Source organism: Rhinatrema bivittatum, chromosome 14, assembly GCF_901001135.1.
Source record: "Rhinatrema bivittatum chromosome 14, aRhiBiv1.1, whole genome shotgun sequence".
In the NCBI taxonomy this organism is placed as follows: Eukaryota; Metazoa; Chordata; class Amphibia; order Gymnophiona; family Rhinatrematidae; genus Rhinatrema; species Rhinatrema bivittatum.
In genome coordinates, this window is record NC_042628.1 from 14,554,901 (window position 1) to 14,575,832 (window position 20,932).

At 45.9% G+C, this 20,932-nt stretch overlaps 1 protein-coding gene across 2 annotated transcripts in view; it reads left to right on the top strand.

Annotated features, from left to right (window-relative positions):
* PRKAR1B (protein kinase cAMP-dependent type I regulatory subunit beta) overlaps positions 1–20,932 on the top strand; it is a 121,491-nt gene that overhangs the window by 13,441 nt on the left and 87,118 nt on the right. For both annotated transcript variants that reach the window (XM_029576724.1, XM_029576725.1), the window contains exons 3-4: positions 6,762–6,932; positions 7,984–8,075. In XM_029576724.1, coding sequence (XP_029432584.1) covers positions 6,762–6,932; positions 7,984–8,075 — 263 coding nt within the window. The remainder of the gene's footprint in view (positions 1–6,761; positions 6,933–7,983; positions 8,076–20,932) is intronic.

The following is a 20,932-nucleotide window of genomic DNA, read 5'->3' on the forward strand; positions in this document are numbered from 1 at the left end:
GCTCTGAGCCCCTGGCGCAGAGAAACACGAGGCTCCTCCCTCCCGACCTACCATGAGGGCAGTTTTCAAAAGCTGTTTGCTTGGGTGACGGTGCGCACGGAAATCGGCAGCACGCGTGCTTTTAGTGAGGTTAAAAAGTAGGCGGGCTCGAGTCGTGGGGGGGGGGGGGGGGGGGCCATGTTTAAATTGGAGGAGGAGGGCTGGTGGTTGCTTAGAGTGCCAGAATTTTGGGTGGCGGCAAAATCCTGCCACCGGGAGGCCTAGAGGGATGCAATCCCGGGTCCGGTATCGCCAGAGAAGGGTGCGCCTTGCTGGAGCCACTACCGTCAGTAGACGGGAGCGTTGGGCTGGAGCTTTCGCCAGTAGGTAAGTTAAGGGAGCGAAGGTTTGCCTAGGGCCTCGGCCCTGCAGAGGAGGGAAATAACGCCTGTAGATTTTTTAATTTTCTATGGCAAGAGTAAGTGCAGAAGAAGCAGGGGCAAATCTGGGCGGGCACTTTTCCCTGGAGCGGGTACGGTCGTACTAATGCAAATTGCATCCATGTGGGCAGATGGGGGGGTCTTGCCCCCTTTATGGTTGCTCTTAAGACCTCTGTCGGTGTGCACCAAAAAGAATCATCTGATCAGGGACGGTCTTAGGACTTTTACTGTGCAGTACTATGAGCCAGGCATGCTTTGAGCGCACTGAGGGCCACTTAGGTCTTCCTTTGCAGGTAGAAAACGCAGCCTGTGCCCAATTAAGCAGTGGGAGTCTTTAAAATCTTCCCCGTGTTTGATACGCCCCCTTCTCCTGGGCAGTCAAAATGTCTTTGCAGCTCTCTGATTCTTTCTCTGGCACGTGCACATTCTGTCCTTCCAGGGAGCAGAAAATGCGGTTTGAGAATCTGTAGTGTAGATCACGCCTTGGATTATGTGTGCATCCAGTCAGCCTGCTTGTGTCCGTAATGTAGATCACGCCTTGGATTATGTGTGCATCCAGTCAGCCTGCTTGTGTCCGTAATGTAGATCACGCCTTGGATTATGTGTGCATCCAGTCAGCCTGCTTGTGTCCGTAATGTAGATCACGCCTTGGATTATGTGTGCATCCAGTCAGCCTGCTTGTGTCCGTAATGTAGATCACGCCTTGGATTATGTGTGCATCCAGTCAGCCTGCTTGTGTCCGTAATGTAGATCACGCCTTGGATTATGTGTGCATCCAGTCAGCCTGCTTGTGTCCGTAATGTAGATCACGCCTTGGATTATGTGTGCATCCAGTCAGCCTGCTTGTGTCCGTAATGTAGATCACGCCTTGGATTATGTGTGCATCCAGTCAGCCTGCTTGTGTCCGTAATGTAGATCACGCCTTGGATTATGTGTGCATCCAGTCAGCCTGCTTGTGTCTGTAATGTAGATCACGCCTTGGATTATGTGTGCATCCAGTCAGCCTGCTTGTGTCCGTAATGTAGATCACGCCTTGGATTATGTGTGCATCCAGTCAGCCTGCTTGCGTCCAGGCCTCATTAAATCCAGAGCGAATGCTGAATCCACAAGGACCCAGTTCAGAATAATTAGATGATAGGATTTTGAGGTTTAGGAATTACACTGAGCAGTGATAGAAGTTCCTGTGTGTGTTTAACTCTATATAAGCATCATATTTTTCCTTTAGATAAACAGTTATTCGCTATTATTTGTAAAAGCTGTAGTAGCAAAAATATTTTTTTTTAGATAATTCATCTGAGAGCCAAAATGAACAAACTTGCCAAGACCCTTCTTCAACTGATTTTGTTGTTGTTTTCTTTTTGGCCATTCCCACCAATTATGAATGCAAGTACATGGCATCGCTCTGACACCAGCCAAGCACTAATTCACATGGCTTAGAGAGTGGACTTGATGAGATCGTTAAAAACAGGAGCGTGTCCATAGTGAAAAATATTAGAACAAAATACAACCAAATCTAACCAACAATGGAAGGGCTGCCGAATGGTAACACAGGCTCTTTACTGGGTTACCTGCAGAAGTGCAGTACAATCTAAAGAAGATCATGGTAAAACCTGCAATGGTATAAACTGCTATGAAATGGGGAGTTTTATTTCAATCCTATTCTTGAGTGTCTGGTTTTGAAGACAGTATCTTTGCTTCAAATATGGCTGTTTGGTGAACAAGGATTAAAAAAAAAAAAAAAAAAAGAGTATAATAATGACTAAATGTTGTGCTCCAGTTGAAGTTCCCACATTTAACTAATGAGCTGTGTTGACACAGTGGTGGTGCCATGGGTGGGATTCGATTCTTGATCCCAGTATCTATTTCCCATGCTGGAAACGAGCTGGGGGTTTCTGTGGACGCAGCGTTCACAGGCCATGGGGGAGAGGGCGTCTCAGCCATTACAGAATGGTGCCACCTAGTGGCCAGGCTCAGGGCATGCGTCTACTGGTTTCCAGAAGGGACCATGGTCTGCGGCCCTTGCCTGAGGACTGCCGCCCCCCATTGTCTGGCTTAGATGGGGAAGGTAGGTTATAAAACGGAGAAACTCCCCGGGTAACTGTGAACAACGTCTCACAGCATTCTAACCCAGTAGAGGCCGGTTCTGATTTTGCTGGAAGCCCAAAGGAGCAGGAGGAAAGTTCTGGATCAAACCCAAGTAACTAATGAGTGAATTCCGGGATGCAGACACTCTCTCATGTAGTGTGACACGTGCCGTCACGTCCCTGCCGACCTATCTGCTTTTGCGGTAGAATAGGGAAGCTGCCGAATGGTGACACAAATCCAGATTAAAAGTAATGCAGCGCCCTGCACCCGATGAGTACCTGTCCCCTCACAGTCTCGTTAATCCCCGCCAATTTCTACCACATCAGAATTACCAGAAGGAGGTCAGGAAGAGGTTTCCCAACCACAGCGTGACTGTGGAAAGGACGAGGTTGTGCAGGTTCATCCCTTTTTTCCCCCCCATAATAAGCTTGCGGTGTTCTAAACCCAATGCGTGCACCCACAGAGTCACAAAACCTGCAGCAGGAGTCCTGGGTGTTTCTCCCATCAGGACTAAGGACTGTAAAGTTTGGGGAAGCCCCGGTGGCTTATTTTAAGGCATGTATACCTTTCTCTTGCCGGCCTAGGCTACGAGTTTGATTTCAGCTCCTGTCCGGCAGGATTTAAGGGGGGCCATCCTAGACCCCCTTACGCGGCGTCGCTCCTCACTGGAGAACGTGGACCTCCTTGGTCAGGTGCTGGAGAGCAGGGGAAGGGAATCTTATCAGTACCGGGGCTGCCCAGGCTTGAATAATGAGGCCTTGGCTTTCTTTACACCTCTGTTACGAGCACAGATATCTTGGCTATAAAAGCACTTGTGCGTTCAACTTTAGCAACAAAAATAAAAGATGATAATTAGCCTCTTGGAAGAAACTGGCGAATAACACAATTTAGATTTCAAAGCACCGATTCAGATTGTGAACGCTGAATGCATTTGTAGTATGTGTCTAAATAATAATAATAATATAATAATAATGACTGAGAAAATGCCTTGGGAGTAATGACAAGAAGTCAGAACCTGTGGGGCTCTCCCCCCCCCCCCAGGTGAATTCACATCTAAAACAGAAAGTTTTGCTGCACCGGCAGACCAGTTGCAAGGATGCTGCTGTAATTGCACCTTTTTATCAAGAAATGACATCGGGCAGGGTAACCCCCGGATAGCGGGAGGATCTCACTCAGATCTTTTTTTTTTTTTTTTTTTTTATTAATTTTGGGGGAAGGGGGGGGGGTTAAATAACGAGGTGAGGAAGAGGGAGGCAGGATTTCCGCGCCGTGCTCCATTATCCGTGCCGTTCCGCCAGAGAATGAATGGGATGGCTGGTTGTCATGGCGACCCCAGAATGGTGAGGTGTTTACTTGGGAAGTGAGTTTCCTATGTCTGGCAATCCGTGTGCCTGCGCGCGTGTGTGTGAGGCCGCGCTCTCTCTCTCTCTCTCTCTGCCTCTGCATTCCGAGAGATTTTTATTTTTATTTTATTTTATTTATTTATTTATTTTAAGAGCCTAACCTCTGGATCTCTGCTTGGGCCTGGGGAAAACGAACTCCAGTAATGGCAGTTACGCCCAGGCTCCGAACAGCTGTGCGTCCACAGGCTGTTCTTCAGATCCGTGGCTTGTAGTGGTTTTTAAATGAATCGCATGGTAACTCTCGCTCTTATAATTCGCTTTCCTTGCCTTTTTTGCTTTTTTTTTTTTTTTTTAAAGGAGGTGTTTGTTTGCTCTGTTTTGCATGATCGATGTGATTTTTAGGAATACAAATTTAAGAAAAGGGGTTATTAATGCATACTGTTGACGTTATGAGTAGGAAATCTGTCTTTTTTTTTTTTTCAGTAGTTCAGTAAATGGGGTTAATATCAAACTAAGTATCTATTTATAGGTAGAAAGCTTTAGATATATATATAGAGAGAGATGTATGTATTATAATTATGTAACTGCATATCCTTGCACACAGAAACATGGATAGGAGGGTTGACCCCCCTGTGGTCCAGCACTGCACTGCTCAGGAGCTCCAGTTTAATTCCTAAGCCTGGTTCCTGCTCCATGAACCATTGGGGGCTGGAGATGCTAGGGAGGCAACGTTCACAGCCCTGAAAGGGTGGGAGCCCATCAGGGAGCAGTGACACCTACTGGCCAGGCTGAGCTTGCCTATGTACCAGATGACCAAGTCTTGGACAGAGGCAGAGAGGTCAGGGTAGAAAGCTAAGCTTTTGTCTTGCTGTCGCTGGATATTGGTTTCTCAAGAAGAGTGAACAGATAAGTCAATGGCGAAGCTCTGTTGTGGTATCTACCGATGGAGCAGGATACAGTGGGGGGATACAAGAAAGGAATCACTGAAGTAATGAGCAGAGATATAGGAGCAGAACCAAAGCCTGGCAAGAAACTAGAACTGAGAGAGCTGGCCATGGTCGGAAATCGGCAATAAACTCAGGGCTCAAAGAGGTGATTCTGAGTTTGGAATAATCACTCAGAACTAGAGTAGAAAAAAGGCCAGCCAAGGCAAGTCAGATGTCTGGATCTGTCTGAAATCATATTTTTAATTATTAAAACTATTTATTGCATTGAAAAACCAAACAGCTATTGGAGCAAATAGCTGCCTTGTCAAGCAGAGTCTTGTGGTATGATAAAAAGTTACATAGAAGGGGACGTTTTCTATAGCTCGTCAAGGTGCAGAGCCCCCAGGGGAATTTTATACCCAACCCATGCACACGGTAGACAATTTTCAAAGAAAACTCTGTGCATGGTTTTTCTTTGCAAAATTTGTTTACGTGGCTACCTGGTGACAGAAGCACCCACAGGATGTTGAGCCTTTTTTATCTGTGGCTAGAGAAAAGGGGCGAAAACTGCCTGTGCAGATAGGAAAATTACATTCCTCACCCTCCTCCCTCCTCCGAGAACAGACCATTTCTATTGAACCTAAATGCGCACCTGCTGTGAAACCCCACACGTGCTTTTTAATCGTTCCGAGATAGGCGTGCATTTTCAGACGGCGTGAGAATAACTCTGAAACTTGCTCGCAGAGGTATAAAACTGAGGCAGGTTTCTGCGCATCAGTTCCTGTATGGGGGGTTCTCTGCAGAAACATATGGTGGGGGAGGGGGGGACGTCTGCATCAGGCTGTGGTAGACCTGCAGTAAAACGCCACAACAAGACATGAACCAGGGGGAGTTTTTTGGGGTGCGATTTTTCACTTGGCAGTTTCCTTATGTTCCTTTGAGCTTCCTGCTCAGTCAGAACCAGATCTGGGATCTGGTGCACCGAGCCTTCATTCACAACCACAATTTTTCCCCACTATTCTCTTAATCTCTGGCCCCCCCATCTAGTCCAGCTACTGTAGTTGACAGTCCAGAACGAGGGGCCCGCAGAGAGCAGCTCCCCTAGGTGTTACCACTGTGTGATGGGCTGGGACTTCTTACCCATCTGGAGGCTGGGAATTCTGTGCCGTCCAAGACATTTTCAAATAGTGAAAGTCCAGAAGACCCCTGCAAGAAGAAGGTGGACACTGAGGCTGAACAATACTGCCAATTTGCTTATGTTTTTGAACCTAAGAGGAGTCAGGCTAAGATAAGATAAGTCTGGTGTGCTGGTGGGCTTGCCGGAACAGTCGGTGGCCGTGTAGCAGACTTTTGCGGACGTTCTGGCTTCTCCTCCTCAGACTGCGGAGATAGTGCTCATAACCCGCATTGGGAAGGAGGAGGCAGAGAGGATCTCAGTCATCACACAACAGCACCACCTATTGTCCAGACTCAGGTTGCATGTGAACCCACCTTAAAGATTGTCTTGGCCATAGATGGGCTAAGATGGGAGAAGGTTAAAAGATGGAGAAAATCTGGGTGGTTGTGAATAAAGACTTATAATGACAATAAAATAGGTGATACAAATTAAGGAGGCATCATAGGAGAATTTGATTAATTAATTAGATAGCTGAGCATGCAAGTTTAAAAAGGTGAGTTTTGGGTTGACTCTCGCAGCCAATATGGACCCCTCAAGAGTGAATTGCCCAAGGACTCAAGGAGCATCAGTGGGAGTTGAATGCTGGTTTTCCTGGTTGGCAACCTATTGCTCAAACCGCCCTAGATTATCGGTAGGTCCTGGTTCGTAATCCCATGTCACAGTTTTCTTACCTTTCTCCATTCACATTAAATACATAATTGATATATCTGGGTTTGTTCATGGAAATGCTTGTTTAGGGACCTAGCTCTCCCTGTGCACTTATGTTTGTACCTTTGCACGTATCTATAACTTACTTTTTATTTGCCTGCAGGAAGAATGCAAACAGCTACTAGCTCGACAGAAATCCAACTCTCAGTCCGATTCTCATGATGATGAAGTTTCTCCTCCGCCTCCAAATCCAGTGGTAAAGGCTCGTCGTAGGAGAGGCGGGGTCAGTGCAGAGGTCTACACTGAAGAAGATGCCGTCTCTTACGTTAGAAAGGTAACCTTTGAAACATCTCTTGGCCTTCTGTCCTCATTTCACAGGCGCTAGCATACCATAATTGCCAAATACAATTAATAGTGGCAACTGAGATTAATTGTATGTTTCGTTTTTCTTGGCTTGCACCCAAATGCATGTCAGGCCTAAGCCGTAGGGTTGTCTGTCAAGTCCATGCTTAGCATGCAGGTTGGGTAGCAAAGCTTCTGCCATCCTCTGCTTGATATCTTGACAAGGTCTTAAAAATGTCATGAGAAAGTATACAATTGCATTTCAGAATCCTGTTTAGTGACAGGTTTGTGCCTTTATTTTAACTACTAACACTCTGGGTCAATAATGCTTGACTTGCATTTCTGAAAACCGCCCTAAATATCTCCAGTCCCTTGTGCATTGCTAATATTTTTTAGTGGGAGGGTAGTGGAATCACAACAGGGATTGTGTTGTCTTTTTCTTGTGTGGTTGATGATTCGTTTCACCAGTTGGCCTTCGGCTGTATGCCCATTACTAGAATATCATCACCTAGAAGATTGACCAGGCTGACTTCAGGCCTAATGAGGAAGTTTGAAGAACTGGGGAGCTGTTCACCAAGCTTCTCTCTAGCCTTGTTCAGAATATTGTCCTGCACAGCACACTGGTTGTGCCTTTGCTTGAAACCATTGCTTACCCATTAACCAAAACCATCTCATGCCATCTCATTAGTGGGAACTTCGGCAGTATGTTTGCTAAAGAATTAAAAAAAAAACAAGAATGAAATTAATTTGAGTCAACTTGAAAAGACCATGCCACAAAATATCATAAGCCATTTAGAAGCTATAGCACTGTGATTTAGACCAAGGGTTCTCAACCCAGTCCTTGTAAAACACCCAAACCAGTCTGGTGTTCAGGATCTCCACAGTGAATATGCATGGGGGCAATGCATGCAAATCTATCTCATGAATATTCATTGTGGATATCCTGAAAACTCTACAGGCTGGGTGTGTCCATGGGATTGCGTTGAGAACCACTGATTTAGACTTTGATACCTAAACTACAGTAAGGTTTTCTTTTTCCAAAGGTTATCCCAAAAGACTATAAAACAATGACTGCTTTGGCCAAGGCAATCTCCAAGAATGTGCTGTTTGCCCATCTTGATGACAATGAAAGAAGGTACGAAGAACAAACTCCTTTCTATATGTCTTTGGCTTATGCATGTTATAAATCAGGAGATGCATTACCTTCATTTAGGGCTTCCAAAACCCTAGCAGTCAGGGTCTCCAACAGATGCAGATTTATCTCGTGCATATTTGTTGTGAAAACTTGACCGGCTGCGGCAGGGGGGGGTCACCAGAACAGAAGGTTTGGGAAGCTCTGGCCATCGGATCAGTATCCAGCAGATGCTAAACGTTTGTGTTACGTTTTGCATTTGCAGAGGTTTTCTTTCAGACTTGTCTATTCCCAGGCGCTCTGACTCCACTTCTTCAGGGAAGTGCAGGGTTTTTGGAGTGCTTCATTTGATATTACAGTAGAGTCTTGTTGTAATGATCACTTTGGGCAAGGTCTGCTTCAGTGACTGAAGCCAGGTCTGTGTTCTGCAGGGAGAACTACGTGCATCGTTTGTCTTGTGTTACTGAGCTGTCAGATCAAGTTACACTGATGTAAAGCTTGAGCTTGTACACCTGCAATTTAAGCAAATCCTCTTTCTTATGAATTAACACAGGTACCATTATTCAGAAGCTTCTGGAGTCAATGACTGGGCGGCTCAAATTGTATTCTTCTTAAGGAGGCAGAAATTCTCTGCACCTATGAAATCCTAACACCATCATGTTGTGTTGCTTTAACTCTTTACTTCAGTGCAGTCTGGCATACCACTTGTACTCTGGAAATAGAAAATCAGAGGTTCATATTCAAAAATTACTTTCCGGCCCTGCTGTCCATTTCAAATTTATCTGGGTAACTTGTTACCCCCACAGAATGTAGCCGGATAAAAAAAGGTGGTGTTACTGGGCGTGGTACTCTGACTTTAGCCGGGTGTATTCTGTAGAATGTTTATCTAGTGCAACCAGAACAAAATTAGATCGGTGTCAGGAAATACTTTAATTAAAAGGTAAAAACCAATGCCCGACTTGGGTTGAGTTTCGCCCATACAACGTGGGCTGCTTCAGGGGCTATACAAACAAATAAATATATTACTACATGAGCTCAAAAATATATACATTTATAACATTAAAAATGCACACATTACTAGTACCACACAGTGAAAAATGACATAAAAACATATAAGAAACATACATAAAAAATATCTCATACATTTAAAACACATACATAAAAAATGAATAAATAGATAGATAGTTTTAGAAGGGGCAGTGTAAGCAGGAGATATAGTTTCACTATGGGACAGGCATGACTGGGAGGGAGCGGTGGCTGAAATTTGTTTTTTTTTTTATATTGGAGGGGTCTACGGGATCTTCGGATCTGGCTTGGGGGGAGCGAGAGGGCGTTGGGCCCTCCGACAGTTTGATGAATCTAGGGGTTTGTTTTCTGTACTTGGCCTTGAATACTGGACACTTTCTTCCTGCTTGCATAGTCAACTCGCCTTTAGGAAAAGCTGCTCCCGAACCTGGCCTGTTCTGCCTCTGGCACCGTGCATGCGCTGTTCCACCAGTGCACATTGTTTTATGTTCTTACTGGGTGGTGCTACAGTAAAGCCCATACCTCTTCGCCTTTTTGCCTACATTCGTCCCCTGAGCATTGTTCTTCAAGACCCGGCTCTGTGGCCATCATGAGAGCAAGGAATAAAGACCAACAGACTTGGAAGCATGGAACCGTCGCCTCTTCCGTAGCTTGCACCGTCGGACGCTGCTTTGAATGTCCCTCTCCGTGGAGGGTGCTCCTGCGAACATCTCCAGCTCCACTTAGGGATGCGCGTGGGGGGGGGGGGGGAAAAACCCCTTTTGTTTCGTTTTCTATTCAGCGTTTCTTTTCTGTCGTTTTTAGTGTGGATAAACCAACAGAAACGAAAGGAAACGTGTTTTGGGTGGAAGGCAACATGAAAAGTAACAATTAATGTCGTCGTCGTTTTCCCGTTGCTCCCTACTATGTGATAAGCCAGCAAATGCTCTTCTGTTCTATCTTCTTTGCCTCTTATCCCTACTGTGCCACAAATAAATACATATTATGATTATAAGCAATCTTAGCTTCAGGGCGGCACTGTGTGAAATACTTTTTTATACTTTTTTTTTTTTTTTTTTACAAGGTGGCTGGTCTAGTGCCATAGTCCACGGAAGCTTTTGTATCGTGTCAAATAATTGTCTTGCCCTGTTATAGCATTAAAGAGCAATAAAGCTGACTAGAATTCAGACTATATATTGATCATCTGAAGAAAAAAAAAAGGCCCCCGAGATCTCGAAGTTCTTAGGTATTGGAACGTCTTCTTGCCGATCTTCTGAAAGGTCTCACCACCCCCGAAAAATGTTCTTGTAAAAAGAACATTGGTCATTGGTAAACACTGAATTTATTTTTTGTTGTATAGTAAACCTTTCCATAAGGCCTCGTGACTAATCTTGCTACGTTGTCTACGAAACTGCGTTTTCACGTCTCCGTGTAGTTCCATCCAGCAGGGAAGCTCTGGTCCGTGCCGGAGAAAGCATTAAAGAAACGCATCCAGGAAAACAGAAAAATGCCTCCTTCTGATAGTCGTCGAGAGAAAATGTTGGTTTTAGTCATTGCCTTGCCGAAGTATCCAGGGGAGGCTGAAGTGTTAAAAGGCAAAACTGGATGATATACTGTGGGAACAGCTGATTTCCAAGGACGTCACTGCCGCTGGTGCAAGCTAACGTCAGCGCTTTAGAATAAGCTGCGTTTGTTGAGCTCTGGCGGCCGCCCAGCAGGAGTAATGCAGCCCTGATAAAAAAAAAAAAATCATAATGCTCAGCATTCATGGGAGAGGCAACAGGGTTTGCTAATATTCTCTGGCCCCTGCCTTGCCTCAGTGCTGTTAGAGCAACTGTCTCGATGGGGGGGGGGGGGGAAAAAGGAATATATTTTCACTTGTTATGACAGATCCTTTCCTTTAAATCTGATGACTGGAAACCCTCCCCCCACCCCATTATTTCTATATTATTTTAATCGGAGGAATTACATGTACAGAAAAAGGTTTGTATATGCAATTTGTACACACACACACACACGAGAACAGCAAATGTGCCTATTTTCAGTTTTAAAATCAAAATTGGGCTACCCCTCCCCCACCCTTCAATCACCCACAGTCCCTAAGTCCCGGTGCCCCGCCCCCAGCCGGGAGGGAGGGACGCATTCACCCACTTCCAGTGCTGCTTCGGGGGGGTTCCCGGGACTGAGCTGGGGAAGAGGGTGGAGGGGGCCCGACATGGGGACCACGCAGCATTTTGTATCACATTTAGGAAGGCTTTGAGGGGTGCAGGGTGCATGGCCCAGCAGGGTTATTTATGACTTTTTTTTTTTTTTTTTGGTGGGGGGGGGTGGATGAAATCAGTTCACAGGCTCACTTTACCTTTTTTTTTTTTTTTAAATAACTTTACATAACCAGATTTCTTTGAAGATAATCCGGTTTAGTAGCGCGTTATCCGTCCACACAAGGCTGGATATTTAGGCCCGCTCTAAAGCACCCCACATCGCCCCTTTTTATGACTTACCCAGCTATAATTTAGCCGCATAAGTGGCTCAGTATTGAAAACGTTGCCATTTAGCCGCATAACCTATGGCTTGTCCAGATAAATGGGCCAGGGTTTCCTGCAGGGGGTAGCAGCCTGCAAGGTGCAGACACACGAATCATTAGAAGTTCAGAGGGTGTCGGGCTCCTGTAGGGCTGCAGAGGGCCTGAGGACACGGGTAACTATGTTTTCCTGGCTGATTCTTTGAGCCTCCTGTTCTTCCTGTTGGCAAGAAGCTGTATTTAGGTTCTGGTTAGTTTGCCGGCAATAAGCTAATTTTTGTGTTCCTGCTGATTTTGCTGTCTAAGAAGCTGACGGGGACGATACATTGAGCCCAGAGTTAAATTTGAGCTGAAATCCAGCGCACAGTTTCTTAATGCAGGCGCTAAAACAATTTAAGGCAAGGCAGTAAGCAAATGTTATGCTAACGCACGAGGAGTTAAAATTGTGCGCAGGCACCTGACTTACAACGTGCACTCAGCGCAGACTGATCACACATTTTAACTTGAGCGGCTGGGGGGGTCTTTTGGACAGCATTTATATCCACAAAAATCGTGTTTTGTGCACAGAAAAGACTTTTATGTGTGCAGAACATGCTTTATGCTTGTTTTATGGGCATGAAATATGATTTAGGCATACAAAAATGCTTTCAGCACAGAAAACAGTTTGTGTGCACATAAAATCCTAAAACACGTTTTCTGTGCACAAATCCCGGCTACAGGTCCCGGCATTGGAACACCTGTTTCTGACACTAGCACAGAAACTTTACCCCACCTCTGACCCGCGCTGAGTTAAGCCAGCTCACCCCTCGGCATGGGGGGTAATAGCTAATGCCTTCATTAGCCTGGGATATCCATGCAAGGGCGCTAAGTAGCAGGCCCATATTTTGGCGCACAAAACTCCTTGCTGCATCCGGAGAAACGTTTGCCGAGCTAACCTGACTACATGGAACCCCGGGTTTGGGACGTCCCACCTGCCACAGGAAACTTGATTCTTGAAAATTCGGATGCCGTTTTGCTTTTACTTAAGCCCTGGGATCAGTTTTCAAAGACCACCGAGCGGATACAGAAACCTGGGAAATTTTCAGCTGACCCTACGTGGTTAGGTTTTCGTCTGAAAATTCAGGACAGCTGTTTATGCAGTCGGGGTTTGCCAGTCTAAAGGTATAGCCCGCGCCGGAAACCTCCCTGGAGCCGCTCCTTTTTTTTTTTTTGTCCGGCCCCCTTGTAAATTTAAGAAGTTAAATACAGCCGGTCCAATGGGGGAAACGTTTTAAATGCAGCGGTGCGAGCTGTTTGCTAACCAACAGGAAAATGTTCTCGCGAGCGTGTTGCCACGAGCTGGTTTCCGTGCTCTTTATTCCACTGCGGGACCTGAGTAAATCCCAGGACCTAGGAAATGATCTGCTTTCCTGGCCACAGCAACCTGCAGCCACGGCCCGGTACGCTGCGTGGTAGTAGCCCCAGGCTGTGACCTCCAGACGGGTGCGTAGGAAAAGGCCCAGCGCCCCCAAAAGCTCCAGTTTTGAATATTGACCCCCATAAGTTCTCTCTGAAAACTTGCCGTTAAGTGGCCAGGAGCGTGTAGAGACTTGCCCATGCAAACTTTCACATCCTCTTTGGAGGGTTTAACTCGTGTGCATAAATTTACGGCCATCCTTTTTTTTTTTAAAATCAACAAGTATGAGGCTGATAGGCAGTGCCACTTCGCCGATTAAGTTCGGACTTAAACGTGCCATTTCAATATTTGGGCATGGGTGGCTGCCACCTAGCCGGCTAACTAGCTGGTTAAGTGACTAATGGAATGGGGTTACTCCAGGGTGGAGCTACGTATCCGGCTAACCTAGCTAGGATAAGTGCCAATACTCAGCTTATTCCAGCTTAATTAGCTGGAATAAGCCAAGGACAGCCACTTGGCTGTTTTATAGTTAGGGAGATAAACCCATCCAGCTGATAATAAGATACCCGAGTCTATGTGGCTGCACTGCTACATCTTTCAGCCAAGTTAGCTGCATAACTTTATCTGCCTAACTTGCTCAGCCACCCTGAGCCATCTCCACTCCTCGGGACTCCTGTTCCCATTGCATCCTTGTACACGGCCAGAGCCCCAGCCGGTTTTATAACATTGTGTTCATGCGCTTAAACCCGGGTTGTGGAAATTCAGCCCTGAAACATCTTGCGGGGGGAGTAGCTGCCATGCCCCGAGAGTATCGGTCAGCAAGCAAGCAAGCAAGCGTGTTATTCCGCCCGTGCTCTCGGCAAGAAGCACCTTTGGATGCGGTGATAACTTTCTCGGGCCTCTCACAGAGCCAATTGACAGCTTAGCGCTTGTTTCACAAGCCGATTGCTGAAGATCTTGACCTGGGCTCTGTTACATCTTGGGAGATAACAGCTGGCCTCTCACTGCCCTTGGGGGGGGGGGGGGGGGGAAAGTAACAGATGCTGCGATTTCAGCTAACAAAAGTGGCCTGTTAAACGAACTGGAACAGCTGTAAGCGACTGGCACGCCGTGCCCTGTCAGCTGCTAAGCACCAGATAGTCCGAGCCGCCGAAACGCAGTTCTTTAACCCTTTGGTGCCGCCAGGCCGCGGTCGTTTCTCGGAATATTTTTTTTCTAGCTGGAGAGCGCTGTTTTGGAGTTTTTTCAGGTGTTGCTTTCTTCATCCTTATACCTGCAGAGAAATGGCCGGGCTGCGTGGCAGAAACTTTCACTATAGAAGAAAAACACGCATGTATGTGCATGCAAAAACAAGGAGGCAATTTTGAAGATTTTGACGAGTCTGCATATTTGCAAAGTGTGCGAATACATTTACCCTGTGTACTTTATAGCTAATTTTGGAAGATAGGCCACCGGGGGGGGGGGGATTTGTCTGCTGAAAGCTTCTGCACGCTTTGCCCCTTCTGGTTGCGCAGGTGGCTGGGAGTTGGGCGACGGAGGGCATGGGTGAAACAGTGCGCGCCCTTCAGGATAATCCCATGCACGCGCATGTCGTTTTCATACTATGACCTAAACACCACCCTGACTAAAGGTCCCCGTGCTATGGGACCCCGCATGTACTTTCAGCTGGATCGAGGGAGGGCAGTTTGTAGCTTGGCCAGTTCATGCAGGTGAGGACATAAACATCGTTTTTTATAATATCTCTTATTTTAGTCTCCCTTTTTCCGTTTCATTTCCCTATTTTGGGAGAACTTTCATGACGGTGCTGTCAGTCAGAGTGGCTCCTCCCAACAAGTTGCATCGTTAAAAGCCGTGGACCAGCAACTCAACTCAGCTATATTTTCAGTATAGCAGGCATTTGAACCGTCTGTATGTTACGGCACCAAGTATTTAGATGTCTTAACTATTCACCCTATTATGGTGCCCAGTCTAATGTTCAGATGTTGTTTTAGACGTCTTAATATGGATGGAAAATTGTCTGTTTTCTTGATGCCTCTAAATTTCTGTTTGCACACGCACAGGGCAATGTTTAAAGGCTTCTCCCTGACTAACTCGAGTTAGTGCACCCGAGTTAAGAACATAAGAAATTGCCATGCTGGGTCAGACCAAGGGTTATCCAGACTAAAAGAGGCATCGCTCGGGGTGGGGAATCTTTAGCCGATGAGCGCTTGTAGTGAGCGTTGTCTAGTCAGAGGAATAGCCGCTGTAAAGGTATGCGGGTGAAGTTAAGTGCGTACTCCATCCCGTGTGTATTCTGCGGCGGATTTATCTAGGTAAATCTTGCTAAGTATTTGGATAAAGCTTTGCGAGTATCCTTAGGCTCTCTGAATCCTCGACCTCACAATGTTTGTCTTTTGAAAATTTAACCCGAAGGATCTGGGCTCGGAGTACATAACAGAAAAGTGGTGAATGAGAACCCTAGGAGGTGAAGGCATGTAAAAAAATAGAACAGGGGATTGAAAAGCAATTTGTCATATGTTATTGGGGGCGTGAGATCACTTTGTTTGTGAACATTGTAGCTGAATAAGGCTGTCTTCTTGTCAGTAATAAAATTAGTCATATGCAAATGTGCTGCACTTGCCTTTTTTTTTCACTCTCTCTCGTTGGCACTCGTTATTTAAATCCTGACATGCTAAATAAATCTGTTCTAGAACCGAAAGGTGTATTTTGGAGTTCTCGGTTCAGGGCTGTGCCCTGCCATGCCCGGGGAAGGAGGGGTAAGGGATTCAGGGATCACTGTGCAAGGAGTGACACCCGGTGGCGGGATGTGCGGCCCACGCGTGCAGAGTTCTGGTAGGAGCCCCCCCCCCCCCCCCAGCCCAGTGCTGTCACTGCAGAGTCCGGGCCAAGTAAAAGCTGGGAGGGGCTGTAAAGTTAGGAGAACAAATCTCTGGGACCTTCCAGACGAAGGCTGGCGATGGCACCAGATCCCAGCTAGTTCTGACTGATCCGGAAACCCACAGAAGCAGGAGGAGACTGCCGGTTTCAAGCTGTGGTGTCAGTTCAAACCAAGGGCAGGAAACTAAAAACACTTGCTCAGACTTCAGGCACCGCCTCTTTTGCTTTTAAGAACTTTTATTTTAGAAAGGCATCATCACAGACCTGCCAGAAAACAATGAATGAACAAGGAGCTTGTGTGTATATATATAGATTTAACTTTCTGCTGGAGCATCTGCCCATATAATGCTGCCCAGGTCTACCCCACCCGTCCCCTGTGAAGGGTTTCTACGCTGAGCCTAGGACGGCACCCTATGTCAGGAAATGCATCCAATTCTCCCTTTAATGCTTAAGTCAGATTCCAGAGTCGCAGTCTCCACTACTTTACTATTCTGTCAGTCCGGGCGCGGGGTCATCTTCCAGGTGGGGGTCGTTGCTAGACGAGCAGCAAGCAGAAGCTGATTGCCCACCCTGTGCAAGGTGTCCAGAGTCCTAACAGACAGGCTTGGGGGCACAGTCCTGTTTTACACATCCATAGAGAGCTGATGAGCCACCCGGATCTACAAGTCATGCACCTCTCTGCACAGCCATCTCGTATGAAAATAACTTCCTAACTCAGTGACATAGTAATGATGGCAGAAAAGGACCAAATGGCCCGTCCAATCGCCTGCAGTCTCTCCAGCAGACGGCTAGCTGGGATTGAGTGCCAAGAAGAGCAGAGTCATGGTAATCCAAAAGCTGTAGGTGATGGGTGAAAAACCGATGTGCACGGAGCAAGAGAGGGACCTTGGGGTGATAGTGTCCAGCAATCTGAAGATGGCAAAGCAGTGTGACAAGGCGATAGCTAAAGCCAGAAGCATGCTGGGCTGCATAGGAAGAGGAATAACCAGTAAGAAAGGAGGTGATAATCCCCTTGTACAGGTCCTTGGTGAGGCCTCACCTGGAGTACTGTGTTCAGTTCTAGAGACCGTATCTCAAAAGGGACAGAGACAGGATGGAGGTGGTCCAGAGAAGGGAGACCAAAATGGTGGGAGGTCTCCATCAAATAACTTATGAGGAGAGGCTGAAGGATATGAATATGTATAATCTGGAGGAGAGAAGGTGCAGGGGAGATATTGTACTTAAGTTTGTATCTTAATTTCTTAATCTTAATTATCCTATATTTTATACTATAACTATGTATTTATTCTTTTTAATTATGTAAACCGTTGTGATGGTATAACTGAATGACAGTATAGAAAATTTGCTAAATAAATAAATTATATAAACCTTCAGATACCCGAAAGGTTTTAGTGTTGCACATTCGACAAACTTTTTCCATTGGAAAGAAATCAGTAGAACTAGGGGTCATGAAATGAAACTTCTGGGAGGACAATTCAGAACCAGTGTCAGGAAATATTTCTTCATAGAGATGGTTATAGATGCCTGGAATGCCCTTCTGAAGGAGGTGGTGAAGACAAAAACGGTGAAAGATTTCAAAGGGGCATGGGATAAACACTGTGGATCCCTGAAGGCTAGAGGATGGGAATGAGGAAAAGAGTGCATGGGGGTAACTTGCTGGTGTGACGGTTACCACCCTTAACCAATAAGCCTTCATACTGTTGATGCAACTCCATCATTGCTCTCTGCTTTAACGGCAGGGGGAAAAGAGGAAAAGGGGAATTAGTTTCAGACAGCAACCAACAAGGACATGAATTTTACGGTCTGAGAAAACAAATAAGCATGGGGGTAACTTGCTGTTATGGCTGTTGCTACCCTTAACCAATAAGCCTGATACTTGTGATCTAGCTCCAACATTGCTGTCTGCTTCAACGGCAAGAGGTAATGGGGAATTGGACTCAGACAGCAACCAACAAGAGCTTTAACGGTTTGGGAAAATAAGTATGGGGGGTAACTTGCAAGCCAGTTGCCACCCCCTTATGATGCCTTTATGGGGGAGACATGTATGGTGTGGCAGATGCTACCATAAGCTTGCTGGGCAGACTGGATGGACCGTTTAGTCCTTTTCTGCCGTCATTTCTGTGTTTCTATGAATATGCGTGGCTAAGTTTTGAGAAGAACAGGGGAGTTTGGTAGGTGCAATGCTGTAACCGGTACATGAGCCTTTCTGGAAGCTCGCCAAATGTGTGTGTCCGCTCAACCTTCCTCCCCAGGTTCCCTCTAAAACCAGCATTCCTGTTTTGAATTCTAGCTAAGGAAGTTCCTCTTTCTTGAGTACCTTCTATGAGGGTAGAATATTAGCGAGATACTTAATACTCCACAACCCCTGGACTACCCAGCAGCTCCTCCGGTTCCATATACTGCACGAGCCCAATCTCACTACCGAGAATCTCGGTGATATTTGTATATAATTGTAAGAACAAGTTGCAGTTATGGCTAGGGATCTGAAGTTCCAGCCTCAGGCCCTGAAAGGCTTTTAAACTTTTGCCCCCAGAAGCCAAAGACCCAACCCACGTGACGTGAGAGCATCAGGGCGTCATGTCGCTGGCGAGATTTATGCTTTCATGTATGTCAGTACCGCCGTCGCTGTTGGGCATGGCTCTCTACCCATCCTCTTGAGGGCCACTGCCCATTTCTGTAGTGCGTGTGCCACGATGGAGTTCCCCCTGCTGGCTGGTTGATATAATATAGAACTAGTAGGCATATGCAACCACTCCAAGGAGGGTGCTTGCTTTCACCATCTCCTCCTCCAAGAGTAGCCAAGATGGCGGTGAATCCACACCCGCAGACAAGCCAATCTTGCTGTCCAGCAGTATAACTGGAGATCAGGTAGATCCCTCCCTCCCTCCCTCGTCCTTTAGTTTCAACATCCCGGAGTATCTCATTCTAGGATACTTTCCTTTCTATAAAAAAACAAACTAGGATTATTACTCCTGAGATTTGAGAAGGAAGCAGCAGGTTTGCCAAAAGTCAGATGAAGGAAGAAGGCGTGGCAGGGATCACGTTTATACTGCCCATCCATGATAGAAGGAGGTTCACCCATTTGGAGAAATCAATTATAGAGGTATAATTACACTAAAAAAAAAAAAAAATTGAAAAGTCCACCCTGAAATCATCCTTCACCACCCTGAATCCGCCCATATCTAGAGGGGGACTCATCCCTGGTCCCACATACATGATCTTGGATGGAGAAAAATTAATTTGCTGTCCAGAGAGCTTATTCTGATTTGTGTAACGTCCTCAACCGTGCAGGATCCAACTCTCTAAACAGGATATCGTTGGCATGTATTTTCTGGAAGTGCAACCTAGAGATCTGAGATGAGTTTCTGATTGTCTGAGCGAGGGGGTCGGGGGGGGACGGGGGACAGAGGACAACTCTCTCTTGTACACTGCCTCGTTTCAATTTACTCAGTACGGCTTACAAGGCCCACACACCATATGAAGAAGCAAGGAGAAATTAAAGCAGACATATTCTATAATTTCTGGTGGGGGAGAAAAAAAACACTGCCATAATTAGAAGAAAATTAAAGGCATTGCAAATACATGAGTTCAGGGAAGGTTCACTTGGATTCAGAATAATAAGAAAGGTCAGTAACACGTCTCATCCTCATCAGGCAATGTGCTGCTGTGTGTGTCTGTGCCCCTAGCATAGACAAATGAAAAAGATAAATAAAATCAACGGCACTGAAATGAGGAACAGCACTCTGAGGCTTCAGTCACCACCCCTCCTAGGACAGGACGCTCTGACAGCTCCGAGCTGTAACCTGACCCAGGAAACATTAGAAGGGTAGGGAAAGGGATACTCACCTGAACCATAAAACGGGGGCCGTCCTTAGCCTTCAACAATCTGACACACAATAGTACGGAAGGAAGAGAACTGCACAATAATGACAGCTATAAAAGGGCAACGCTTTTTTTTTTTTTTTAAACTTTATATTTCCATTCACTTTGCCCAATCCTCCTCCTCTCGCCGCGTCTTCCTGCAGTTCCTCGCCATCCACTGGCCGTTTTAGATGTTGTGTCATCCGCATATCTGATCCCCTCCCTCCTCATTCATGAATATGTTAAACTGCACGGGTCCCAGTACTGATCCCTGTGGTACTCCACTAAAACTGACCATTCAGTCCTACCCTCTGTTTCTGGCCTTTTAACCAGCTACCAGTCCACCACCTTCATGAGGGGTCTCTATTGGTGGACTTTGTCAAATACTTCTGAAAATCCAAATACACTACATCAACTGGATCACCTTTATCTACATGTTTTTTTACCCCTTCAAAAAATTCTAAAAGATTGCTAAAACTTGGGACTGGTGGTCATTTATCTACCATCATATCTATGCCCGCATGCTAAAACCATGTGGTCTCTTTTCCCATTAAGCCATATTATTTTGTTTTTAAGAGTTGCTTTTACCATTTTCACAGGCATCGATCTATAGTTTCTCAGATTCCCCCTGGCCCCCCTTTTTTAAACAATCAGCATCACATTGGACACCTTCCAGTTTTCAGGAATCATGGCTGTTTTGTTTTTTTTTGTTTGTTTGTTTTAAATACTGGTTATTTAATTACAAGCATGAACAAACATGATAAACACCAGCGCAACGATCAATATAGCAACTCAAATGTCTCAAAATCAGACATCAAAAAAAAAGATCACCAGAAGCATTTGACGGGTAATGCATATTATAGAACTTCGGAAATGGTCCTCTTTTTTATAAGATCAAATCTTGAACCTTTTCCCCTGGAGGGAGAAAGGAATTTTTTTCTGTAAAGGGCTGCTTCCTCGGTCTGCCAGGGTATCACAGGAGGAGTACATTCCCAGCTGGTAAAAGTAGGGAAACCAAAACTTTTTATATTTACCAGGAATGGCTGTATCATCCCCGCAACCCAGCAAACCCAAGAGGGGAGAAATATCCTGCAGAAACATAATTATCCTTGATCTGTTACCTTTAGCCTCTCCCAGAAACGGGAGACAAATCTATACTCCCACAACATACGAAAAAATGTACAGACCTTAGGAATCGTG